The sequence below is a fragment of the Notechis scutatus genome, chromosome 5 (genome assembly GCF_049901735.1).
Source record: "Notechis scutatus isolate UNSWTSFEM ecotype Mainland chromosome 5, rNotScu1.2, whole genome shotgun sequence".
NCBI classification, from domain to species: Eukaryota; Metazoa; Chordata; class Lepidosauria; order Squamata; family Elapidae; genus Notechis; species Notechis scutatus.
Window position 1 is genome coordinate 56,138,585 of NC_142013.1, and position 26,243 is coordinate 56,164,827.

At 38.0% G+C, this 26,243-nt stretch overlaps 1 protein-coding gene and 1 long non-coding RNA gene across 2 annotated transcripts; one reads left to right on the forward strand and one right to left on the reverse strand.

Moving 5' to 3' along the window:
- Positions 1–4,044: 4,044 nt before the first annotated feature.
- On the reverse strand, positions 4,045–18,297 carry SIK1 (salt inducible kinase 1). Its single transcript, XM_026674023.2, has 14 exons — positions 18,124–18,297; positions 17,217–17,451; positions 16,240–16,356; positions 13,994–14,057; positions 13,366–13,527; positions 13,017–13,141; positions 12,795–12,918; positions 11,984–12,207; positions 11,344–11,493; positions 10,625–10,747; positions 10,121–10,343; positions 8,124–8,399; positions 7,497–7,749; positions 4,045–6,793 (listed from the first exon to the last, which is right to left on the reverse strand). The coding sequence occupies exons 2-14, from the start codon at positions 17,367–17,369 to the stop codon at positions 6,397–6,399; spliced, it is 2,391 nt and encodes a 796-aa protein (XP_026529808.1). The 5' UTR covers positions 17,370–17,451; positions 18,124–18,297; the 3' UTR covers positions 4,045–6,396.
- A 49-nt stretch (positions 18,298–18,346) lies between these two features.
- LOC113416254 (uncharacterized) lies at positions 18,347–25,543 on the forward strand. The gene is made up of 3 exons (XR_003371424.2): positions 18,347–18,649; positions 21,022–21,094; positions 24,558–25,543. It is a non-coding gene; the product is annotated as an uncharacterized LOC113416254 (long non-coding RNA).
- The last annotated feature ends 700 nt before the right edge of the window (positions 25,544–26,243 follow it).

Genomic DNA, 26,243 nt, shown 5'->3' on the forward strand with positions numbered 1-26,243 from the left:
AAACATGCTCTTTCTAATGAGAATTATTTAATAGAGTTTCCAGAAGGTCTTTTTTTGTAAAAGTCAGCTGAAAATACTCTATTTTTTACATTTAAAAAAAAAACCATTAACTTTATACTCAATTTGTAAACTATTGGAAACAGTGGTGGGATTCATTTTTTTTTACTACCAGTTCTGTGAGCGTGGCTTGGTGGGCGTGGAAGGGGAAGGCTACTGTAAAATCTCCAGTCAGAGGTGGTATTTGCCGGTTCTCCGAACTACTCAAAATTTCTGCTACCGGTTTGTCAGAACCTGCTGAATACCACCTCTGATTGGAAAGTAGTAGTAGAATGAAATTTTATATTCAAAAACCTTGTGTTGCTAAGTTATTACGTGTAAAGTTTCACGTTTATCATACCTTTCCTTCCAGAGATATAAAAAGCCAAACGTTAACCTTTTTTTCGAGCTGTGATATTTTTGGCCAAATTTGCTCCAAATAATCTAGATGGAGATTGCTCATGAGAATGTTTTTATTATTTTGTTTAATAGAGCACAAAAAGTTGCACAAAATGGCCATGTTTTGTTTCTCTCAACAAAATATTGCTGGAGATATGTCTCAAAATTGCTGAAACCTCAGAGCCATACTGTAGAAGGCTGCGGTATGGGGTCCAACAAATGACTATAACTCCGCAAATTGCATTGGTACACCTAACACTTTACCAGCATTCATTGGGGACATGTGTGCATGTTCACACAAAATCCATGATGGTCGAGCGGGGCACTTTTCTGAAATCAGACCACTTGACATGGAATGACCATATTGGGCCATGTCCAAAAGATAGTATATGTAGTCCTCGATTTATGACCATAATTGAGCCCAAAATTTCTGTGGTTAATGAAACATTTGTTATGTGACTTTTGCCCCATTTTATTACTTTTCTTGCCACTGTTGTTATGTGAATCATTGCAGTTGATAAGTTAAATGAACCTGGCTTCCCAATTGACTTTGCTTGAGAGAAGATCACAAAAAGTGATCCCATGACCCCTGGGACACAGCAACGGTCATAAATATGAACCAGATGCCAGGCCTCTGAATTTTGATCACATGATCATGAGGATGCTGCAAAGGTCGTAATTGTGAAAAGCAGTCATAAGTCACATTTTTCAGTGCCGTTGTAACTTTGAATGGTCACTAAACAGTTGTAAGTCAAAGACTACCTATACTATAAGATTAGTATTTGATATTTAAATCATAGATTTATGGTGTCTGTTATGTCTTCTGGCTTGTCACCTATGCTTTTTAGCTTTTACATGAAAGCACTGAGGTCATCTGGAGCTTTAAAATTGTGTGCCAACATTTGTGTGTTGACAATGCCCAGCTCTACTTCTCCTTATTGTCTAACTCCAGAGAGTAATCTATACCAAGGGTCCCCAACCACCGGTCCATGGAACAAATCCGTGGAACAAGCCGCTGGTTTGCTGGGCGCCGCCATCTTGTTTTGATGAAAAAGTGCTTCCGGTGAGCTTTTCTGGGTAGAAAGCTCACCGGAAGCACTTTTTCATCAAAACAAGATGGCGGCGCCCAGCTGATGCCGGTACCGGGCCGCGGCATAAAAAAGGTTGGGGACCACTGATCTATACCCTTGAGCTTTGCTTAACTTCAGTAATGGCTGAATGAGAGAAGCTGAAATTAAATGCAGACAAGACAGAGGACTTTTGGCAAAGGGGGAAAAACATTGAGAAAGCTTGCTGTCGATGTGGCTGTATTCATCCAGCAGGAACAGGTCCACAATTGGGAATACCCCTTGATTCACAAACATAACCCTTTCTTAGCTTGACTTAGCAACAGTCATCCAACCCTTGGTTACAGCTTGTCTGGACTAATGCAGTTATGTGATGCAGCCCTTGAATAGTGTTTGGTACAAAATCTGACAACTAGACTACTGTTTGGTGGAAAACACAGAGATGTTTAGCAACCAGGCACAATTAAATGTTTAATATTGATTGTATAAGCCCTGTTAAAGAATACTACACATTGACTGAATTAATAAAAAGGAGGAATTTTATATTTATAAAATTTCTGCTGCATTTTATCAAAGACATTTTCCACAAATAATAAAATTAGCACCAGTTGTTTAAAGTTTTAGGGATGCATAGCTAGCAAATCAATTACTAATCTAATATTCTAATATCAGATGCATGGCAGCCTGTAATTAAACCAGATTAATTAACCAAATAGGTAACCAAAGGCACTATCATTTGTAATGTACATGCCAGGATTATCTTAATTTTTCTTTTCATCAGCATTTAACAAGGTTAGCTAATATAACCATAGGAACAATATCAGCCTTCAAAATCAGAATTATATAAGCTTTATTGAAGGAGAATGGGATAAAATGTATTTTAAAAGAGATAAATCCAATGGCATTGTGTCCAAGGACTCAGTAGGTTTTCATATCATTCTGAGATAAGTATCCAAACTGGAAGCTTTCTCTGTTTCCATAGATTATGATGTATCTGTTAGTTTACTTGTTATTTTCTTAGTCAGCTTTTTCATGTTTTTTCCTTAAAATATAATCAATACCAGAAAGCAAGTGTGCGTGTGTGTATGTATCTTATTATCTTGCTTATAAAGAGGACTTCTTTCTTAAAGGTATATTTAAATGCCTTTCGGGATAAAATGAGACAAATCTTTCTTATAATTGATGTTTCTGAGGCATGATCTGATATAGAATGTATTCACTGGATTTCTATGACTGCCCAACATGTGAATACAATTTTGGGTAGCTAACATAGAATTGAAATACAGAACAGAAATAATCAAAAATTCCCAAACGTAATAGGATATAACCAAGACTGAGCCCCAGTCAAGTTATATTCATGAAGATCATCCCAAAGATGCCAAATTTGTCAGATCTTGTAAGACTGGTAGAAACAATTTGATGCAGATAGTCCTGCAAATAATAAGGTCCTATGGTATGAATGGCTTTAGAATTAGTAACTAACACCTTGAATTGTACCCAGAAATCTATTAGGAGCTATTCCAGCTCATGAAGTAGAATGAATATACACATAACTACCCACACCACTGCATTTTGAACTAATTGTAGTTTCTGTAGACGTCATTGCAATAATCAAACTACTGACCAAGGCATGAATGATTGTAAGCGCACCAATGATTGTAAGCGCACCAAAGCGCACCTATCATCCCTTTCCTATTGTTTTTTATTTTTCTTATATCTATCCATTTTCATGTATTCATAACTATGTTTATACTGATACCTGTTATCTTATAATCACTTGACAAAATAAATAAATAAATGATTGTGAACAGGGGCCTCTTGATCCAGAAAGAAACATGCTTCGCATGGATTTGTACAAAAGCACCCAGTGTTACCTCCTCTTGAAGCAAGAGCCAAGAATGTAACCTAATATAGAACTAAAAATGGAAAGTCCCTAGTTTCAAATGGCCATTAAACCCACAGCCATTTGGTCTTGTTGGTTTAAAGATAGGCCATTGGATTAGCCTATTCTTCCTAATCCACTAGTGTGCAATTCCCAAACTTTCTGAAAGATGGTCCAGATTTCAGTCCCAAAAATATATTCACACTTCATATTATTTTTCAAATTGTCAGTATATAAGGTTCATAAACTGGAATAGACATGGTAACAGGTCAGCCAATGGGAACTGTTTGAATAGACATGGTAGTAGGTCAGCCAATGGGGACTGTTTGGAAACTGAAACATAGTATTTGTTTGTATAGGGCCATAAGAGACAGTTTGGAGTCTGGGTGTGGCTTAGACTTGCTGAATTGTATATAAGAGTTGGTTTGTCCTCTGTAACCTAGGCCTCTGTAAATTTAGGCCTCTGCATCTCTCTACTCTGTAATGACTTGCTTCTATGAATGTTGCTTCAGTGTTCCTGATGTTGTATGCTGCCTTCTGCTGTATGGTATTGTATACAAAGAAGTTTCTTATGTAGATGAATCCTGCAGAATTATATAATTCTGTGCTGGTTAGATGTGCTGCAACACTGACAAAAATAAAAGCAACATTGATCACAAATTATTTTAAAACATTTTATTTAAATATTAAATAAAACACAACTAATTAGTTGGTGCACATCTCTCATTTTAACATAAACAAAATGATTTTCAGTCATGGTAAAAAATAAAAACTACACATCTTAATTGAATCAATCACACAGTGTCTTTAAATAATCCATTCTATTGCATTGCAGTTTGCCAAACAGTACTGTTGAGAATAAGACAAGAAGAAGCAATGCACAAACCCTGAAATGTTGAAAATGACCTTTTTCTACCTCCGAATAATTGAAAGCATATTCTTTATCATTTGGAGAGGAGATTCTAGAAGTAAAGTGCTTATCACTGCTTAGAACAAACAGATTGTTTTTATGGCCTGTTGATCCATGGCAGATAAAAGGGAAAGATCCAAAAGAAGCCTGCTGTTCTTGAAATAACACATGGAATTGTTTTATGAATGTGAAGGCAATGTTGCTGCTTTGGCATGACCTTGTTTCCCTTGTTGAAGTCACCCTTCAAAACCATCTACCCTGCCATTTTGCACGTCCACATAAACCATTTTATCTTACTTTTTTTTTTTTTTGCTGAAAGGCACCAGTCAGAGAAGGATTACACAGAGTAATTTAGCTTCACCTTGAAGATCTTACAAAACAAAGAGGCAGCAGCAGCAGCAGCAACCAAAGGACCCAGAAATGCAGACACCGTACATGAATAAAACTCAAGAGTCACAAAGTCATTGAACATATATCATCTTACCTACCCCCTCTACCCATCTGCCAGAAAATCTTTGGTTTATTTGTGTGTGTGTGTGTGTGTGTGTGTGTGTGTGTGTGTGTGTATAACACTGCAGGCTGGACAAAGCAGCAGCAACATGAAGGCACCAGAGTTATTTTTAGAGAGAGATGGGTCCTTAAAGAATTAGACAAAATAGTTTTGGCATGCATATGGTACCTTGGACCCCATCACATGCTCACCTGCTCCTAACCTGACTACTTTTTCATCCTCCTTACCCACTGACGGAGGATGACCACCATCTTCCCTCTCTGTGCCAAACTATGCCTGGCATTCATCAATGCAGATAAAAGCCACCATATAGTAAGAGACCATACATCATGAAACAAAAAAAAGAGCTTACTCAAAAGGGTATCTCATAGTGTGTAATGATTTCCAATTCCTGTTATGTGTGCACACAACAGACCATATTAAACTACACATTAAAAAATCTAGTTTTTAGAAAAACCAATCTGTTCAGATACAAAACAACAAAACCCCAAAGTTGTGCTGTTCTTCCCATTGTAACTAATTTGTTCAAAAATCACTGATGTGCTTTCTTATTCTTTCAACTGCCAAAATAACTGTTTTATTTTTAAAATATTGCACCTTTTTCCAACAAGCCAGTTCAGTTTGGACCCTGAAAGGAAATGCATAAAAACTTCATTTGTAGCAGCAATAAATGTGTACAGCACTATAAAACATTGTGCCCAGCACACACCCTCAAAGTGAGGTCATGGCTTGAGAAGGAAAACAAAACTTTTTAAATATATTTTCCACCCCAACAGCTCTTGCTATTTCACCCTAATATTTCCTGAAGCGCTGTACGAGCAATTCCAAGCCATTACGTAATATATTCTTAAGTTTTTCTTACTAAAGAGAAACAGACAGAAAAACAGTTTGTAGTCTCAGAACAAAATCCTCAGTGTTGCTTATAATGTTAACTGATTCTCGTAATTACAAACTTTTCTTAGCTTCTACAGGAGAGTTACTAAGCAAAATGTTCACAGTTCTATCATGCTATGATCATCTGACTAGGGAATAAAAACTGAAAAGTATTGGTTTTACTAGCATGAACTTAAAAAGTGGAGATGCTTTGAGCATTATATTTCTACAATGCGTAATGCTGTGAATGTTTGTGATAGTTTTTACAAGAGGTAATCATCTTCACAAATCTATAAACAAGTAAAATGAACTGGAATACCATAACACTAATCACTTCTTTGAAAAGGCTTTCCCTGTTACAACAGAACCAGAAACAACCATCTACTCTTATATAACAGCAGATCTGACTTTAATACAGTACCAGAAAACCATTAATTTCCCCTTGCACCCCACCACCTGACTCATTAGTTTCTAACAAACAAAAAGGTTTTCTCATTATATTTGTTCAGTGCAAGAATATTGAAGCCAAAGGACCTAAGTATTGCTTTTTCAGTTTTATAAAGACAGGAGCTTCTTCAAATGAATGGCTTCTTCACATATTTCAAACATGTTATTGCTTCTGATATTCACTTAGCAAAATAAAAATCTATCGTTGGTAGGTTTTAGTAATAGAACTGCTCTCTCCTGAAGATGATGATCAAGAGAACAGAAAAAAATCTCATTTCACTAAGACAAATTTCCCCATCTGGTTTGAGGTAAGATCCTCCATTTCACAGTCCCCATGCTGTAAAGTAACTGTGTCATAGCTCAGAGATTGCACAGTGAAACGACTTGGTTGAGAAAACATAGAAGCAACTGGAGATACACTGCTACTAATATGTAGGTGGGTATCAAGAAGGTGAGCAGCCGAAGTTACTGGAGAGACAGCAACTCCAAAAAGGTGAGGCTGAAGAAACTGAGTGTTATGAAAAGCGAGCTCTAATGAGTTCTCACTTTGCAGTTCAGACAGGAGTAGGGATTTAGATGTTTTACTGCTTGAAGAGTCTGGCAAGAGGATGTTGTGCGACTGAGAAGGCTGGTGACAGGTTGGTTGGTGATGCTGGAGCTGAAGCATTCTGAACAGAAGAAACAGAAAGCAAAGAGGTTACCTACTTGTCCTAAGTTTCTAATGTTGCTCTCACCCACTATTGCTATTCTTCTAACTCTTTTGGGGTTAAGAGTGCAGCAACTTTCCTGAAATTATCCTAGCCCCACAAAAACACTCCAACCGTATGCAAAGTAAGGGACTGGTATCATGCTGATTCCGTCCATTTTCTAGGCTCTTGCATCTTACAGCAGCAAAAATACGTATGTCTTATCATATGGGTTGTTAATGCCTATTAAGCTCACGGTCATATAGGTAATACAAAAAAGCCTGAATCTGCAAATGATTGGCAGCATTACTGAACATGTGTTCCCAAGGGCACTGAGTTGAGAAGAATTTTACTTTAATAACAATTAAATAAAAACAATAAAGAGCACAAAAATCTTTTTCTGTGTGCAAATTAAATCTTAAAAGCATTTTTTTTTCCAAATAAATTCAGCTAATAATAGCAGAAACACTTCTCACCCAATAAATGGATATCATTAAAATATGTTTAAACCTGAGCACTTTATTTCAAAGCGATTCAGAGGTAAATCAACCTCTCCAGAATCTTTATAAAGTGAAGGGGGGGAAAAAAGCAACGTATCTGATTTCAAAGAGAGCCCAAATATTACTATTTTGCAAAGGCTGAAAGTCTCAGGAGCGTTTCTCATGGACAGAGGCTGTATGCTCACCTTTGCTGCTGGAGCACCTCTTCAAGTAAGTTCCTGCCCTCTCTGCCACTTCCGCTGCTGCCACTACCATTTCCCCCAGTGCTGTATATGCAGGTATTCTGCTGGGAATGCTGGAAAGGGCCCAGGCCATTCCGTGCTATCCGAACAGAGGAGGACTGGCACACCTGGCGAGCAAGGCCTTTGATTTTATTCAGTCCAAGTAAACCTTTGGCTCTGGTATTCTTTCGGAGCTGCTGCCTAAATGCCTTCAAGCCTACAGAGCAACAGAGAAACACATGATCTAATAAATAATGCCTGCCCTTAAGCAAACAGTTATCTTCAAGGTTACATCCCTCCTTTCCCACTTAGGCAACCCTGAACGACAGCCACAGATTATCATCTCATTTCATCACATGCATTCCCCACCCACCCACATTCCTCTGTCTCATATGTATGTGTGTTCTTTTTGTACGAGTATAAATAACTTGCAGGTCTCTTTATAAATGCCAGCATGGCCACAATTTCAAATAGGCATACAGTATAACATGTTGTAGAGTAGACCATGTTTAGGAAAAAATCTAAAACTCCTATTGTAGACCTAGAGAATATTTGGTGGGTCTGGATTATGGGTGTACAAGGAAAGATTACCTTGAGTTAATGAGGTATCAGAAGCTCTCCTTCCTTCTTGGAAACTGACAGGCAACAGAGAAGTACCATCCCTGCAGCCCTGAATTTGCAATACTGGGGTGTCTGAATGGGAAGTCAGGAAGGATGATGCAACTCTAGCTGTGGTTGGGTGACCAAGGTTCATCTGATTTTCCATACAGTTGCTCAGCATTTCAGAGCCATCGTTTGATGAAGAAGGGAGACAGCTGTCCGAACTGGTTCCTTCTGTAGGGCTTGCAGAAGAGGAAATGACTATACCTATATATAAAAAAAAAAAAAACAGGCAGAAGGGAAAATTTGTGAAACTGACACGGAAAATAACAAGGGTATTGGGCATTAAGACGAACCTTTTCTACTTACAAAAGATCTACTCTTAACAGAAACCTTAGGCAGTATTATAGCAGAGGTCAAACAATATGAAACTCAATTCAATGCAACTTTAACTCCAAGGAGTAAGATTGCGGGACAGTTTTATTGCTAAAGCATGTAGTAAAAACAATGGGAGATCCTTATTCACTAGGAATAATTTTGATGTTTTGAAGGATTGCAGAACTAACCTCATATTTAAATCATGGTAGCAATTAGGAAGTCTTGCTTTTTTAACAGATATTATGAAGGGTGGAGTCTTTGGTGCTCTCTAAGCTTGGTTGTTTGCTTGGACACCTTTCATTACCTGACTATGTAATATCATCAGTGCTGCTGAGTGTGTGGTTTGCTCCCTGTTTATTATGTTTATGAATAATAAATTATGAATCAATGCTACCTGGATCACAATAGTAGTTATCCAAATATCAAGTTCCAGTAGTGCAAACAGATGGGGAAAAAGAAAAAGTAGTCTTTGTGACAATGTTTACACAGACAAAGTGGGGGGGAGGGGGGGAAGGGAGGGAGGAAGCGGGGGAGAGAGACAGAAACAGAGCTCAAGTTATCCACTAAAGAGAAAGAGCAGATTTCCCGAAGAACCAGGGATATGAGAGAATAATAATAATAAAAAAAACTATTTAATTTTACCCTCTAATGTGAACCCATGCATAAGTAATTATGCCTCACTGGTAAAAGAAACCTATAAAACCACAATATCCAGAAGCTATATTATTGAGCAAAGGAGAAAAAAGCAAACTAGGATGATATTGTTAATTATTGCTGAATAGGTGACATTGATGAAGATCCTTCTTGTACTTGTTTCACAGAATAGCCTGGAATATTCTACATTAATTGCTAACATTTTAAGTGGAATCAAAAGAAAAAGAATATGGGTATTCTCAAATGACATAGACAAAGAGATACCTGAATATGCAAAAGAAGGAAAGAAAGCAAGTCCATATTTTTAGCCCACCTGTTACTTCATTTTCCTTAGAGAGGTTATTTCAGAATATGGTACAACCGAGGCAAATATTGTTTGTAACTCTGACAAATACAGGTTAATTGAAAGGAAAGGCTATGACAGCTGATTTTTCAAAACTAAACTTATTTTAAACATAGTGAATAAAGACACATGACAGTAGATGAAGAAGGAATATACCAATAAATTTGGTATAACTACTGTGTTTCTCATATAATAAGGCCGGGTCTTATTTTTTTCTGAGCCCCCCAAAAATGGCTAGGCCATCTTTTCGGGGGTGACTTAATTCCCCCCCTTGCATCTTTGGGCGTGCGGGCGGCGACGGCTTGGATGTTGACCTTGGCGTTGGTGAGGCACTTAGTATCGGGGTCAACGCAGGCAGCACCATATCCGGGTGTGCAACAAAAGTACTTCCTAACAGCCCCCACACCATTCCCCCCCCATTTCGCATGTTTTAATATAGGCCTTAATTTGGGGGGAGGGACTTAATTTCATTTCATGCCTATAAAACATGCTGGGACTTCCTATTGGGGGAGGCCGTATTGTTGGAGAAACAGGGTAAATAATTAAAATTTCAATAAAAAGAGAAAGTACTCTTTTAAATATTTATTCTGCATCCCATCTTCACAGCACTTACATGGTGGAGAATGCTGATAAAAATGAGTTGTTACTCCAGCCAATGTGTGTCTTCGACTTGTGTTGATGGGGAAACCAATTGGATTGAAAGCTTTGATTTCATCCTCCAGTTCCTTGTCCTGCCTTACTTCCTCACTGATTGTAGTTTCCAGGAGGCTGTTTGGAGAGATGGAACGATTCCTGAAAAGGGTGTTGAAGTTCGGATCCATAGGAAAAAACAACGGCTGAAAAGTAAAACAATAAAAGGAATAATACAGCGCCTTTATTTATTTATTTAATCTATCTATCAGGTTTACATGGCCACGCATCTCACCAGAAGCAACTCTGGGCAGTGTTGTTTGTGCCTCTATAATATTTTTTCCAAGAAGACATATGTGATAATGTACGGATTGACATTGGAGGGTAAAAGTAAAAGATAGGTCTTTAAACCTCCTTGGTTCTAGGATTCCTGTTTCACCTGATGGCCTCCAATCAACTATTAAGTCGGAATGCTAAGAGCACCAACCTGTAATGGAGTGTTCAGGTCGCAATCCATATCTGCCTGCAAAGGGGACTGAATCAGGTTTGGAGGCTGATGGTATAGCAGAGATGATCTCAAGTTCTCACTGGCAATTTTATCCTGGGTCAACTAAAGAGATTCAAAACAAAGCATTTTCATTTGACCTTCTGCACAATCTAGATAAATAACAGATAACAGATAAACAGAGTTGGAAGGTCATCTAGTCGAACCCCCTCTCCCCATGCAGGAGACCCGACACTATTTCTGACAAACAGCAATCCAGTTTCTTCTTGAAAGCATCCAATGATAATCCCACAAAATGTGCCAGAACTAATTAATTTGTCCTTTAATAAATACATATCCTGAGCTTAGTTTTTGAATTTCAGAAAAATAAAGTGGAGAATAAAACTTTAAGCGCAATGCCAGATAACCCTGTCAGTTCCTACAAGCAAAATTATTCTAACTGATCAGAATTCAGACTTTTGAATTCTGCAATTCTGCAATTGCAACCTGCAATGAAATACACTTTATTCCAGAACTGCTGAAATATGTCTTTTGGTCACAAGATTAAACAAAAAATGATGAGGGAGATGCCTCCTTCCTTCACTCTCTAAGCTATGGTTCAGCTCTAAGTTGAGAAGGAGCAAAAAAAAAAAAAAAAAACTGCATGGGGAATTCAGCTGACTTAACTTAGCTGACCTAAGAACGATTATATATGACCTTACCTCAAGGTTGCTGAAGTCTGAACTCCTTGGTCTTTGCTGGCGACTGCTTACCGAGCAATGGGACAATTGATTGCTACGGTACTCCCTGAGGCGTTCCAAAAGAAGATAATAAATTGCAGCAAAATGATTGTAGCTGCTGTTTTGTAAAGACTACAGGAAATGGAGACAGAAACTAATTTTAGTGCACAGATACATTTAAAAAGGAATAGCCAACCATTCACTAATCCCAGAAACCTCTGTCTGATAGAAAGACAGCCCCACACACTATCCCCCAGCCCCGCCAGTTTATCGCAAAATAAGATGTTTAAAATTACTGGCTAGAAGAGCAAGACTTAACCATTGTTATAAAAGCAAACTTAGGGAATTTGTGAGCTTCTTCAGGAGTGGGAAAAACTGGGATTCTCAGAACTAGACATTCTCTGATTTCAAATTTTAAAATTTCATGCCAGCTTGAGTATTTGAAAAGCATTCCTGTCTAGAATCTCCCAACAAATGCAAACGTATATGAGCTACACAGGAATGCATTTTTAGCAATGCACTGATACTTGACATAGGCCACTTGTGCCACTTTCCTAAAGGGCAAATTTTATACAGTCCAAGAAAGACAGTGGATTTCCAGAGTAAGGTGTCAGAAACTCACCTCAATCGTTCTTTGCCTGTCAATGCCAAGAGTCTGCATGATCCCGAGGACCTGCTCATTATAATCTCCAAGGTTGGAGTTATAGTTCTGCATGGAGAAGGGCAAAGAGTGTTGCTGCTGAAGACATGGGTCAGCCTGCATCCACTTGTGCTGCTTTATTTGAGCAATTGTAATTCGTTTTGTAGGATCCACAACCAGCATCCGTCGAATAAGCAGTTCACAATCTGGTGATTTATTTAGAAGACAAGAACAGCAACATTTGAATATAGAAAATGAAGGGCAAACAGAGTAACTTAAAAGTTAAATTAGTGTTCAAGTCTCCTTATTCACAAAAAAGCCAGCCCATGAAAATTGTTTAATAATCAAGACTAATCTATCTTCATAGATATTTCCCACTTCCTTCACAAAATCTTAAGGAACTTCAGTGGTTTTAAAAATGTTACAAGCATAGCTTGAAGGGATTCTTCTGTTGTACTAGTTTCACAAGAAGCTTATTTAAGTATTAGAGTCAATGGATAACAGTTCGGCTACTGACAAACTAATTAGTGATTGAAAGATTTAAAATAAATTCTAAAAATATTAACAACTTTTCCTCTAAAAGAAAAATCTTATTATATAGCTTTTACATTTTGAATGTTTTTGAACTTAGAAAAAGAACACTACATTTTCCTAATTAGTACAGAGCTAGAGAAATATTTCATTCAAAATGTTAAAATATCACATAAATAATGGTATGTTCAAAATGTTTGAAAACATTAAAATATAAAACAAGAAAGTGTTTTAAAAAGTTTTTAAATAATAGAAATCCCACCTTGGGACATGAAATAGGGAATACGGAATCGTCCTTCTAGCACCCTTTGTCTTAGAGATGGTAAATTGGGCCCATCAAATGGGAGAGAACCACAGACAAGGACATACAGCACCACACCAAGGCTCTGTCAACAACAGAATAATATATATATATAGCAATGAAGTACGCAATATCTTCCTTTTGGTATTCTACCAGGTGGGTAATATGGGATTTGCAGCTTACCCATATATCAAGGTACGGGCCTTCATATTCTTTTCCTTCAAAAACTTCTGGAGCTGCATAAGGTGGACTTCCACACCAGGTGGACAGAGGTTCACCAGATTTGTAGAAGTTTCCAAATCCAAAGTCTAGAAAAAAAGATGAATAAAACATCACTCTCTATTAATAATATACGTATTATTATTAGGAAACATATTTGTATCTCTTCTGGCAATTAACAAAGACCACCACATCCATTTTACTGATTTTCAAATGTAGATTTCAAGGCTGTCTATTTCAGAAGTATATAATAAACTTCTAATGAGAAAAGAATTGGAAAACATGAAATGTTTTGCAGTGACAGAATTCTCACCTGCAAGCTTGATATTCATGTTAGCATCTAACAGAAGATTCTCCGTTTTGAGGTCCCTGTGTACTATGTGATGGCTATGACAATACTCCACAGCTGAAAGTATCTGCCAGAATTTCTTCCGAGCTTCATGTTCATTCAGATGCCCACGTGTAGTTAAGTGATCTGTCAAACATGATTAAAAAGGGCAGAAATGTCTTAATATCAGCTTCAATAGCCTCTTAAAAGATCTACAAATAAACCCCCTTACTTAGCTGCACATCAGCTACTTAAGTTATATATTACTACTGGGCAGCTCAATCTACAGCAGACATAGGGTTGGTTCACACAAAGTGGTAAGTCAGCATATACTCTATTTGCTTTTGTTTAGTGTGAAGTATAAACCATTCCATGGTTGCCAGAAGTTTGTAACTAATTATGACTCTTTAGTTGATGAAGAGTCTATGATATAGCAGAAATTTCCGTAAGAGGAGAAAAGGGGCAGGATTTTTGCTGGCTTGCCTTTCTCTCTGTGATTCTCTATCTGTCTGTCACTCCAGTCTAATTCAGAATGGTGGAGGCCCTGTTATTTAAGTGATGGATAAGAAGCAAATAGATGTTAATAATATGCTAATATGCCACGAGAACTTACCAAACATTTCGCCATTTTTTGCAAATTCGGTTACAATGTAAAGCATATCTTTTGTTTCCATCACCTGATGAATATGAGACAGAAAAACAACATATCAAAGATGTAAACTTCTGAAATCCTGAATATGCTTTTAAAGATAAAGCACATTTATAATAGCACAAAACATGAATTTTCTTGTGTACCAGTATTTAATCTACAGAGAAGACTTACAGACATAATTTTACCTGCCTGAAGGCAACTACTGCATATCTTTGTATGCAGACATCTAATTGACATCCAACTCCTCATTAAATTATATTATTTTTGTGTTAATTAATATTTATTAAAACATATATAATGATAAGACATATATTTAACTCCACTTAATACAATTCATCATCTGATTTGGAAAAAAAGATGACAAATGAACTTGAAATATACAATAAGGAACAAACAAGCTATTTAATTGTTTATAGTTGACACTGTATATATTTCTTTATTTGGTACAGCCTTTGATAATCTGAGGTTCTCCAACTATGATAGAATGTATGACCTGTAAATTCTGTGCAGTTGCAGTTCCAAAACATCTGTATCGGAACCACATTGGAAAAGGCTGTTCCAGTATAGGGTTAAATATGCCTAACTCCAACATCCACTGCCATCAAAATATGAATGACTCTTCCAATATCAGCATGTTTTCAAAGGGCATTAGTTTATTTGATTTTGTTTTTAAAAATGTTTAATATATACAGTAGTTTCTAAACATTATTTACCAGTGAAGGTTCTTGTTATTCTGCCTTAAATCATAAATACAAATATCCAAAGGAAATTTCTTCAAGGATAATTGGAACATTTTAGTATGGAGGTGTTGACTTGTATCTCACATCCATAAAAATATCAGGGAAATGTATGAATGAATGAATGAATGAATGAATGAGTGTGTGCATGGGCATGCGTGTGTACACTTGCGTGTAAAATTTCAAGACTATAAATTCTAACACTGTCTAATAAAGTTTAAATATCAAAGGCATGAAAAAGTATTTGCATCCTACACATAAAAACATATGTGTATTCTATTAAGGAGGGGGAAGAGATAGGAAGGAATAAGGTATTTGAAAAGTTCTGGGAAAGAGGCCAGTTGGATTAAAATCAGTCAGTGCTGTTAAAATCATGTCAACACCATCCCTCCACCCCCAAAGTGGCATTTCACCTAATTCCTATCGCTTAAATTCCATCAAAGAGAAGCATCAAGCACAATATCAACAGCCATGAAACATGTAAGTTGGGAGATCCAACAAAGCTCCCCAAACCATTCCGCTTGTTTATTCAAATAACCAATTAATACAATGTATTTAATTATTTTAAACCTCCTGAAATATTTATTTTTCTATGGAAGTAAAATAAAAATAATCTCAACCATATTATATTGCTGTGTAGACTGACTATAGATAGCAGACATTCACAAATATAGCAGTCGCAAAGGCTTTTTTTAAAAATAAATTCTCTATATAAATGTCTTTTTGGTTATCATTTTTGTATTTCTTAAGCTACTCATTTATTCCCTAAAAAGCAAAATATTTACCAGCAAGTTTATGATTAGTATTTGCATGCTATACAGAAAATAGGTTCTGTGGTATGTTTCAGAAATGTTTTAAACATATTTTTCCTCTTTATTAGACAGATTGTATTAAATAGTATGTAAGTGTTTCTATCAAACAGTAATGTTATAAACTATGTAGTTCACATAAATTCAATTCTGTTTATTCAGAGGATTACAATTCATTATCTGCATAACACCTCAATTTACTCCTTTTTATAGAATGTAACAACTGCAAATCAGGGTGAACTAGATGGAAATAGCATAGTAATGTAATCCATTCTGGCTTTTCTTTTTCTTTTTTTAAAAATAAGACTTTAAGGAAAATTCTAAAACATATACACGTGATTCAATTAATTCTTTAAACTGTGAACATAAAAAGATATATGAACCAAGTTTTGAAATTTTCTCTTAAAATTTTCCATATACCATCAACAAAATATTTTTTATAAAATCAAATATACTTAAAAACAAAAAGAATTACATTTCATCGAGTCAGCATTTTGGAAATATTCTCATTTAAACTATCTGAAATAATATGTCCATCTTGTAATGGAATCAAGTAATGGAATCAAGTATTGTAATGGAATCAAGTATTATTAAGGTCATTACGCGCATAAAGCCCCAAATATATCTAACAGGCAGGCAGTAATCTGAAATCATTTCTTACCTGATACAGTTTGATTATGTGTGGGTGATTCAAGAGCTTCATTATCTGAACCTCTCTATAGATTTTTTCCAGATTGCTTGAATCTAACCGTGTTTTGTCTATAATTTTTATTGCAACCTAAGGTTTAAGCAAAAAGAAACTCAGAGCACTCATAAAATACATTGCTGCAAGTAATACTAACACAAAAGTAAGTGTTGTGAAAAACATAGGAAAACTATAAAATTATATAAACGTCTTAAAACATATTTTCAAAAAGAAAATATACATGTGAAAATTAAAGTAATGAAACATCTAAAATATTTTAGTACCAACAGACTGACAGGACTTACAAAAAATATATGAGCAGTACAGCTTTGGACATATTTAGTTGCAGTAGAATTTTTTTTAAAAAAAAATTCACTCGTTTCTTAAGTAAAATCTTAGAAATTAGATTGCTCAGTTAATGTGATTTCCATTTCTTGATATTCTATGCTCTGTACAATCCAGATTCAAAGTATATATAATTTCAGCATTTTCCAAATGTTACCATATATATCAAATATTCAAATATAAATGAATCAAGCTTGTAAGCATTTATATTTAGTTACACCCATTTGATTTCTTAAAAAAGAGTTAGCCCCAAATGCATAACTCTTTATCATTCTGAAAAGTAGCAATCATTTAGGAAGAAATAAATAGTAGAATTACAATATTTATTATGAAGCCAGCAATAACTGTGAAATCAATGCTATCTATGATTTAGTGTCATTCTACTTTATATTCATTTAGGGAGCTATTTGAAGTGTGGAATAATTTGCTGTTACTAGTACTTAAAGTATATTCTGTTCATTACTGTCTACCACAGGGAGTTAGTTCCCCTCAGTGTAAATTGGTTTATTGTACATTTGTGAAAATTGATTAATTCCACTGAGCCCTGTCTCCCAATGTCTCACGATTAATTTTCTCTACCAGGCAAGGCAGTACAATCTCACACCCACCTGTGTTTTGGTTACTCTGTGCCTGGCGAGTTTGACCACAGCAAAATTGCCTTTTCCCAAGGTCCTCTCAATATCATAAAATCCAACCCGAAGAGGCTTTTGCTGGCTTTGGCTTGAGATGGGGACGGCTGTATAATCTGACATGATCACCATGATTTGAGTTTGGTGGGGGGCAAACACACCAATTAGAAGGATGTGGGCAGAAGCATTCCTTTTTGAAGACGGCAATTTGCACCTGCAGAGAAAGACAACTACATTGACATTTTCCCCCTGTTAAGGCGTTCCCACATCACTTCAGAAATTGGTGCGCTGGACTTTCCACCAAGACAAAGCTAATACAGTGGAGGTAATAGAAAGCTTCTCCTGCTTTTCTGTGATCAGAGCTCTAAGCTGATTAAAAAATAAAATAAAAAATGAGATGTATAAACTGAGAGCAAAAATAGTCTATTAAATTTTGGGGAAGTATTGGGATTTCTCTCCAAATATCTACTGTCCAAGCAACAAAAGTCCCAGTAAAAATGTATGGGATGGGATCTGGGGTGTACAAACGAGAACTCTCACACTCGCAAATAGGTGTGCAGACGGGGAAGGCAGGAAAGAAGAAAGGAAGGAAGGAAGGAAGGAACGAAGAGAAAGAAAGAAAGAAAGAAAGAAAGAAAGAAAGAAAGAAAGAAAGAAAGAAAGAAAGAAAGAAAGAAAGAAAGAAGGAAGGAAGGAAGGAAAGGAAGGAAGGAAGGAAGGAAGGAACGACAGGAACGAAGGGAAAGAAAGAAAGGAAGGAAGGAAGGAACGACGGAAAGAAAGAAAGAAAGAAAGAAAGAAAGAAAGAAAGAAAGAAAGAACCGCGCCGCAAGCTTTCGCAGCATCCGCTCCAGCCCTGCCCGCGCGATTCGCTCCGAAGCTGTACCTTGAGTCCGGCTGCCAAGCGGCTGCCGCCTCCGCGCTCGTCTGGCTGCCAGGCTCTCAAACTGCCGCCGCCGCTCCTACCGTACTACCCGTGGCACCGCCTCGGCTGCTCTGCCGGCTGCCAGCGAGCTCTCTGCGCGCCGGGGGCAGAGGAACACGCGGGAAGGCCTCCCCCCGCCTACCTCGAAAACCGAGACAGACCCATTGACGTCACTTTGACGCCAGAGCGACGCGCGACCGAGCGTGAGGCTGAATGAGAAGGGAAAGAGAGACATCCAGCCGTTGCCAAGAGACGGACTGTTCTGACGCGCGCCCAGATGGACCCGTCGCCCGGGTGACCGGGAAGGTGGGGTGACGTTTGCGCAAGAGGAAGGAGAGGTGAAACAACCATTCCCCTCAGTTTGATCCACCACGTGATCGTTTGTTATCATTGAGAGGGTCGCCCCTGCGGCCGCGCAGCACCTAGGATTAACCCTCCGCGCGCCGGCGCTCGGTCTGTGTTTGCTCCGCCGTGCTTCTAAGGCCAGGTAAAATTTACACTTCTTCGGGCCGCTGAAAGCCGGGCTGGGTTGAACCATTTCTTCGCGTACTTCTTCACTGAAGACTTTGATGAGCCCCTAAGGCGCCAGAGACCCTGGGTAGGACGCGAACTAGGCAGGCATCGATGTGTCACCCTTCCTGCGTCAAAAATACTGTAGGATGAGAAGTCTTCACGTTCCAGATCCCTGAAAGGCTATAAATGTCGCCGCGCAGTAAAATGGGGAACGACTTGGGTGTGTGCGAATCCCACCCGTTTAGGCGGCAGAGGCAGATTTTAGCTCTTTAGGCTGGCTATGAACTTTGAGATTATCTGAAACTATCTGTGAACTCACGGCTCTGCAGACAAGAGTTTTCCTACGTGCATTGCAAACATTTTGAGGCAAAATGAAAACCTGACTGGGATCTGCGGTGGGGTTTATGAGACGGCTAGTCTCTTGTCTGGCCCTGGCCATGCTGGAAGGGATCTTAGGCTTTAAAAAAGACTTTTCCTTCAGTTTGGAACTACTGAAGAAAATAGAAGAGACAACTTTATCGTCTCCATTAAGAGAATATAAAATCTGTAAAAGCAGCCCAAAGAGATCATTGGCAATCTATTTAAATAATTACATTAATTGATTTGCTGCAAAATCTTAATTCTTGCATTCAAAATGTAGCCACAATTTGCTGTGGTCAGTTCTGAAAGTTTATATAAGTAATGATTGACTATGCCTTCTAGACAGTTATCTTTTATATCTGCTACATGAAGAAATTTAATGAATATGCTAAACCAAAACATCTGGTATGAAATTGTCAGTTTATCCTGAATTCATTTTTAGTCACCTTGCCTCAACCCCTGCAAAGTGTGTGTCATCTAAAGTTGCCAAGCTATTGTTCAGTTAAGAAATTTAACAATCTGTCAGCATGCCAGGAATCCAAGCACCTATTTTAACGTGTGCCAAGAAGGAAAGAAATCCATCAAATCTTCAGATTATTATTGGGGACACTGAGTTTAGCAAGCAGCTCTTTTTAAGATGAGATAATCCCTTTAGCAGGATTGGAAACTTGGTGTACAGTATATGTGTATTCCAAGTTACCTATTTGTTTTCTATACACTGAGTCCTTTATATTCCGTCTCTTTCTATTTAAGTATAACCAATCTTTTAAGCATTAAGTATAGAAATGAAAGTTTTATTTATAAAAACTATTTTAATCTTAAAATAATAGAAATTTAGCATGTTCAGCTCGGATATTTGGAATGGAATCATAAATGCAATTGCTGGATAGTAGACTCTACTGAAATCAGGTGAAAGATGGCTAAGAAAGAATATTTGTTTGTTGATTTGTTTATTTTAATTTATTGGCTTGTCAACTTGAATGGACTCTGGGCAAATAAATATATAATATTAAGTTGTACATCCTTAACATTTTGTCTTTAATCTGAACCTGAATCTTTTGAAGGGCAGGATCCTGGTCTGAGAGAAAAGTAATTGAGGAATTTGAACTCTTTGATGTCCTTTATGCAAATTTACATAATGACCTTGGGCTTCCCTTCATCTGTTTTTCTTTTAATGGAGATGATGATATACAGTTGATCTGTGATGGTCTGTACAAATTGGAGAGAACCTTGTGTGAAACCCCAGGTAACACTTTAAGAAATGAAACTCAATGTTCCTCTTCCAGCACTTGAAGCCTAACAAAACACTCTGTACAAGTACAGCTGCTCCATGTGAACAATTCTCTAGAAGTTATTGACAAGAAAATACACTTTGACAAGCTGTGCTTTATTACCTTAAAGCCCTGGAAAGATAATGTTCTTAGTTTAATCATATCAGTAGCAGTTTATTATAGACCTATCAATAAACAGTTTATTAGTCAGCAAAGAAACAAAATGATAAGGACTAGCTTGGTGTAACTGGTTCACATGCTTGTTGCCTTCCAAATATGGTGGTTAAAGTACCAGACTAGAAAAAATGAAGCAAAACAGCTTTTCCTGGATTAAGGGGTTACATTGCTTTCCAGTGTCAGCACTCAGCAAGATATAAAGGCAGGACAAAACTCAGTATGAATTAATTTGAATGTATATTAAATTGAATTCATTGTTAATAGGATTGTTTTCCAACTATTTAAGCATTTCCTCCTTCAGTTGTATTCAATATTACAATTTAGTTTTAGAGGGAGTCTAGGAATTGCATAGGGCTTTGAGAACTGTATGTGGTTCTCAAGCAACTTGTTATGGAACTCTTAAAGGGGTTGATTTTGGTGTTGCCCAAAAATAAGCAATAGGCAAATATACTCCCTGGAATTTATTTTACTCTTTGCAAAATGCAGTCCATTTTTCTTTTCTTTACTGATTTTGTTTCCGCTTCCTTTCCCTTTTTAGGTTGCTTGAAAGTTTCTGTGAATGATCACTCCACCGTAATTATGGTTTTTGCAGAAGGAGTAGGATAGTGGTGGTAAGACATATCCTTTGGCTTGATTGAAGCCAGTCATGGTTTGGGATATCTTGATGCTATTTGCTAGACAATTTACATTGATAAAGAGCCCCTGATTCAGTAACTTCCCTTCTTTTTCTGTCTGCTAATTTTAGTTAAATATTAATGCTGTGTTTTCAGGAACTAGACATTTGGGGAGATAATACCCTTTAAAAAGAAAGAAAGTGCTTTGGGGACCTGCAAAGTCACAGTGAAATCTGTATAGGAACAAGCCTGCTTTTCTCTCAATACCTATTGATGTGTCTTTATGTGGGGGGTCTGTCCCAAAGATTTTAGTGGTCTGAGCTAAAGAGATCAGATCAGATTACAGTCAGATGTTTGTTAGCATCACTTTTGTGAATAAATTAAGGCTGAGAAAAACTCAAATGCAACAATAGTCTGGATTTTTCTATGCTGCATATTTTTTTCTTTAATTTTCAGTCCCAGAATCCTCCTGAAAGCAGTTTGAAGCTACTGCATTCATTTCTGTTGACTTTAAAACATTGAGAACAAGCAAGAAATACCATGAATAATTGTTTCTCCAACCAACCAGTAAGAGTTAAAAACTAATAAAGGAGAATATTTATATGGGTGGTTTTTCTGTAGATTTGTGTTTTTAGTTTCCCATTGTGGTCTCTGCTGATCAGGATGTCCAGGAAGGGTAGCAGGTTGTGAAGAAAACAACAACTTGCTACCCCTCCTGGAAATCCTGATCAGCAGAGACCACAATGGCAAACTAGAAATGCAAGTCTAACGGAAGAACCAGCCACACTAATCAGGTGTTCCACTACCAAAGCAACAACCCAGCCTCTCACAAGGGAAGCTGCGTAAGCGTTTAAATAAGCCCGAACATACTGCAGCAACCTGGAACAGCAGAAAAAGGAAATAGAACATCTATAAAACATATTCCAACAAAATGAATATCCACACAACTTTATTAAAAAAGTCCCTGACCACTCAATCCAGTACAACACAACCAATACAAACCCTAAAAAGAATTACACTGCCATACATCAAGAATATCTCAGACTCCTACAACCACATGGAATTAGCAATACACATGAGCCAATTAAATCTCTTCAAAACATCCTAAGCAGACTAAAAGACCCAACAACCCAGAAGAAAAAACAGGAGTCATCTACAGAGTCATCTACAGCAGGGGTCCCCAACCACCGGGCCGCGGACCGGTACCGGGCCGTGGAGCACTCTTTACCGGGCCGCAAAGAAAAAAAAAAAAAAAAAAATGGCGGCTTTCTTCGCCTTCGGTGAATGCTGCTGGGATCGGGATCAAGGACACAAATGAAAGAAGGGGAGGGAGGAAGCAACTGAAGCCTGTCCTGCTCTCTGGCTCAGCCTCTCAGTCGCTTTCTCGCTCCTCCTTCTTCCTCCAGGAAGAAACTGCTTCAAAGAAGCCGGGGGCTTTTCCTGTCGCCGCAGCTTCCCGAAGCTCCCGTTTCACCCCCCCCCGCCCGCCCGCCCGCCCGCGGTTCAATCCACAGTGCTCCTTGTTCTGCCTGCCTGCCTGTCTGGTTGTTTGGGAGCAGCTTCGCTGAGAATAATAACTATTCGCCTCTTTTTATCAGCGGAGCTGCTCCGAAACGAAGAAGGCAGGCAGGCAGGCAGGTAGAACGAGCACTGTGGATTGAACTGCCGGGCGGGCGCGGGCGGGTGGGGTGAAACGGCAGCGCTGGGAAGCTGTGGCGACAGGCCACCCCCGGCTGCTGGGCTGCTGGAGGAGCGATAGAGTGACTGAGAGAGGAACGAGGCAGACACCGGAGGGAGGGAGGGAGGGAGACACCTGAGGGATGGGGCTGAGGGAGGCAGGGCCGAGGCGCTCCCTGAACTTGGTGGTTTGCTGGCAGACGTTTATTACCCGACTAGGTAACAACATCAGATGTTACCTAGTCAGGTAATGAAACGTCTGCAAGCAAACTACCAAACTCAGATTCTCCCCCGGTCCTTGAAAAAAATGTTTCTGCTTGAAACCGGTCCCTGGTACAAAAAAGGTTGGGGACCACTGATCTACAGGACTGCAACAATGTAGGACAAACAGGCAAGAGACTGGCAGAACACACCCACAACATCAACAGAAGACATTAAAATTAATTTTGCAACATATAGACCAGTGATGGCTAACTTATGACACGCGTGTCACTCGTGACACGCCGGGGCACTTTGACTGACACGCCTGTTGGTGTGGGGAAAACCCGCACATTTAGAGGCTGCCTGTGCTCTGCTCCAATCCCTGCTCCCTGCTTGTTGCGTGGAGGCATGGTGTCACCGCTGCCGCAAGATCTTTGCAGCAGAGAACCAGTTTTAACCGCCATAAACTGAGGTTTGTCAGTTTCATTACCTCAGGAACGCTACAGGAGGAAAGGAGATCCATGAGGTTCACAGCCCTGTAAGGTGGCCTTCCGATCCCCACATCCTGCACCTGCAGCCCTGAGACCAGGGAGATGAGTTTCACAGCCCTGTGTGATCACCCCAGCCCAGTCCGTCATAAACCAAATTATTGATATTTCTTGAAGTGACACACGACCCAAGGAAGGCTACACTTTTTCCCGATTTTTGACACACCAAGCTGAAAAGGTTAGCCATCACTGATATAGACAGATTTAAACATAGTTTCAATTGGGAAAATGTGACCATCCTAGACCAAGCCAAATCCAAAAATGCCGGGGAATTTCTAGAAACTAGGCACCCTGACAAATCAGACATCAATAGACACATAGACATTAACAACATCTATAGACTATGCAAAAGAGACTATCACCCAGCCCAAAAAAGAACAGAGACCAAGCATTTCTCCACCAGCAATCAGCACCCAGATCAGCATAGATTAACAGCAAGGTTAACATCAGACCAACAATCAAGTAAACAATACCCCAATCCAGAAATTGTCAAAGAGCCAACAGCCCAACCAAAGAATCTCTAAAACCCCTCCACCAACACTGACAGGGCAAGCTACCAGAATATAAACTGACAACAATCTGCAGTCCTTACTAGCACTGTGGCTGTTACTTAGTTTGGATAATGAAACATCTGTAAGAAAACCACCAAGGACCCCTCAGAGTTAAAGACAGCAGGATTCAAATGATATCTTGCTCCCAAACTGTCACAGCTCTAATAGCAACAATTATTCCGTTGGTTTCAGTTCACATAAAATATAAAACAAATATATATCCCCATCCTACACTATCTATACAGATTGAGTACATATTTCTGGCCATGTCTCAGAATATTGCAGTGTTTTTCAGTTTTGACAACTTGAAGATTTGAGGACCAACTCCAAGAATTCCCTAGCTAGCATGATGGAAGAGGCAAGAATTTTGTCAATGCCATTTGTATAAACTGGGAAAATAAACCAGAGCATTTTACAGGCATTTTGAAACTGAGTGAAAGGATTAAGTGTGTGTGCTAATTGTGCTCTGTATTCATCCCATAGCATGGTTATGTTGCAGCAGAGGATGAGCAAAGGATTGCTATCATCACAGAGCTGGGAGGCATAAGGTGGAACCCTCAGAAGTTCTGCAACTTTGAAGATAATTTGTGACCTATTTGGGTGAGGTATGGGGAATGATGGTAAAATTTAAATATTAAATAATGTCTGACTGTTCTATAATCAGAAGATACCCAAAGCTAAATAAATAATTGATTGGTTCAAAGCAGTGTGTAAAAGACCAACTCCAGCTGTGACCCTTTTTGCCTCAGTGAGGTTGGGTTAGGGTTAGGGTGATAGCAGAAACCGCCATTTGGCAAATTCCCATTAAGGTCTTTTAAAGTTTACAACTTTGTATTATCTTGGCCTACTTCCTAGTTTGCTGACTTCTTCCAAGTGAAAAGCATTCATAAGTCCTGTGTATAATTTATCCTGCTGTTACTATTTCCTCAACTTTCTGTTTCTGAAGTCCTGTTGACCAGTCTCAAGGCAAGCAGAGCAAGAGCCACCCACTGGCTCCTTACATTCTACGGGAATCTGAAACAGATTTCATTGTTAAAAAAATCAAAATCAAGGAAGAGAAGAGAAAAAGTGACAAATGTGCACTTTGCAAAAACCTCTCACTGTTGCTTTTGAAAGAAAAGGTCTTAAGAACCCAATGCTTCTCTAGCAACTCTAACCTTGCTATACAACTTTTTGTGCCTCTTGGAAAATCAACAAAATTTCCTAAACTGGCCTTTAAGTAGCTATAGTTACTCTCTTTCTTTGGACTATATAACACTGAATTTACTGGGTTATATTTCTAAACAAATGTTTATTTTTTATCTTTTAAAATTATGTTATCAGTTCACATTATTTTAAAGCAGTTGAGAAACGAAGTACGGTAAGTTTGTCCGTGTTTTACTCAAAACATTTTTTAACAAAGTTCCATAAGCATGTTTGTACTTTTAAATAACAAAGCACCATTTATTTAAAATAAACCCAAATTTCCATTTAGGAGTTGTGTGGTTTCTGTTTTGTTTCCTTGCACATGGCAGTTTTTGTAGAATCCTATTTGGAACTCCTTGTCAGCAAGGTTTTCTTTGGAACTGTATAATTATAATTGCATAATTCATATGACGTATTATTCCTTACAATGTATGCTGGTGTTGTTCATAGTTTATTGTGCAATTTATGGGCTCCAAAGAATACCATTTTAATGTATAGGATAGGGTTAGGATTAGGATTAGTGTTTTAAATGTGACATTTAGTGCTAAAAATGTTATTACAACATCTATGACAGCTTTATCAACATTTGTACAAAGGTTCTCTTTCTTGTCTTGAATTTCTTTTTTCTTATGCTCCGAAATAATATTTCTATGCTCTATGCTCTGTTAAATGGAGCACCATATTCTGCTTGAAGCATATTCTGTTTCAAAGATGGGCATTTAAAACGTTAGTATGACCATGGTAAACAATATATTTTATTAATAGCTGTGTAAATAAATTCAATTCACTACTCTTATTATGCCAAAAAAATTACCTGACTAAATTTTCATAAAATTTCAGTAGGAATCTAGGGGTCACAAATAACTAAAGAGCTCAACAACCCAATTTTGTTTAAATATGAAGAACAAGGAAGAGCTTTAATATTTCCCATGAATTATAAATATATATATAGGTCAAACCAGGTCACTTTTAATATGACCCAAA

Bases quoted from the DNA above. Each gene is read 5' to 3' on its own strand.
- SIK1 (XM_026674023.2), bottom strand. From the start codon at position 17,369: ATGGTGATCATGTCAGATTATACAGCCGTCCCCATCTCAAGCCAAAGC. The intron at 14,058-16,239 runs GTAAGAAATGAT...CATATTCATCAG, and splicing joins ACATAATCAAACTGTATCAG to GTGATGGAAACAAAAGATAT. The intron at 12,919-13,016 runs GTAAGCTGCAAA...TGTTGTTGACAG, and splicing joins GCCCGTACCTTGATATATGG to AGCCTTGGTGTGGTGCTGTA.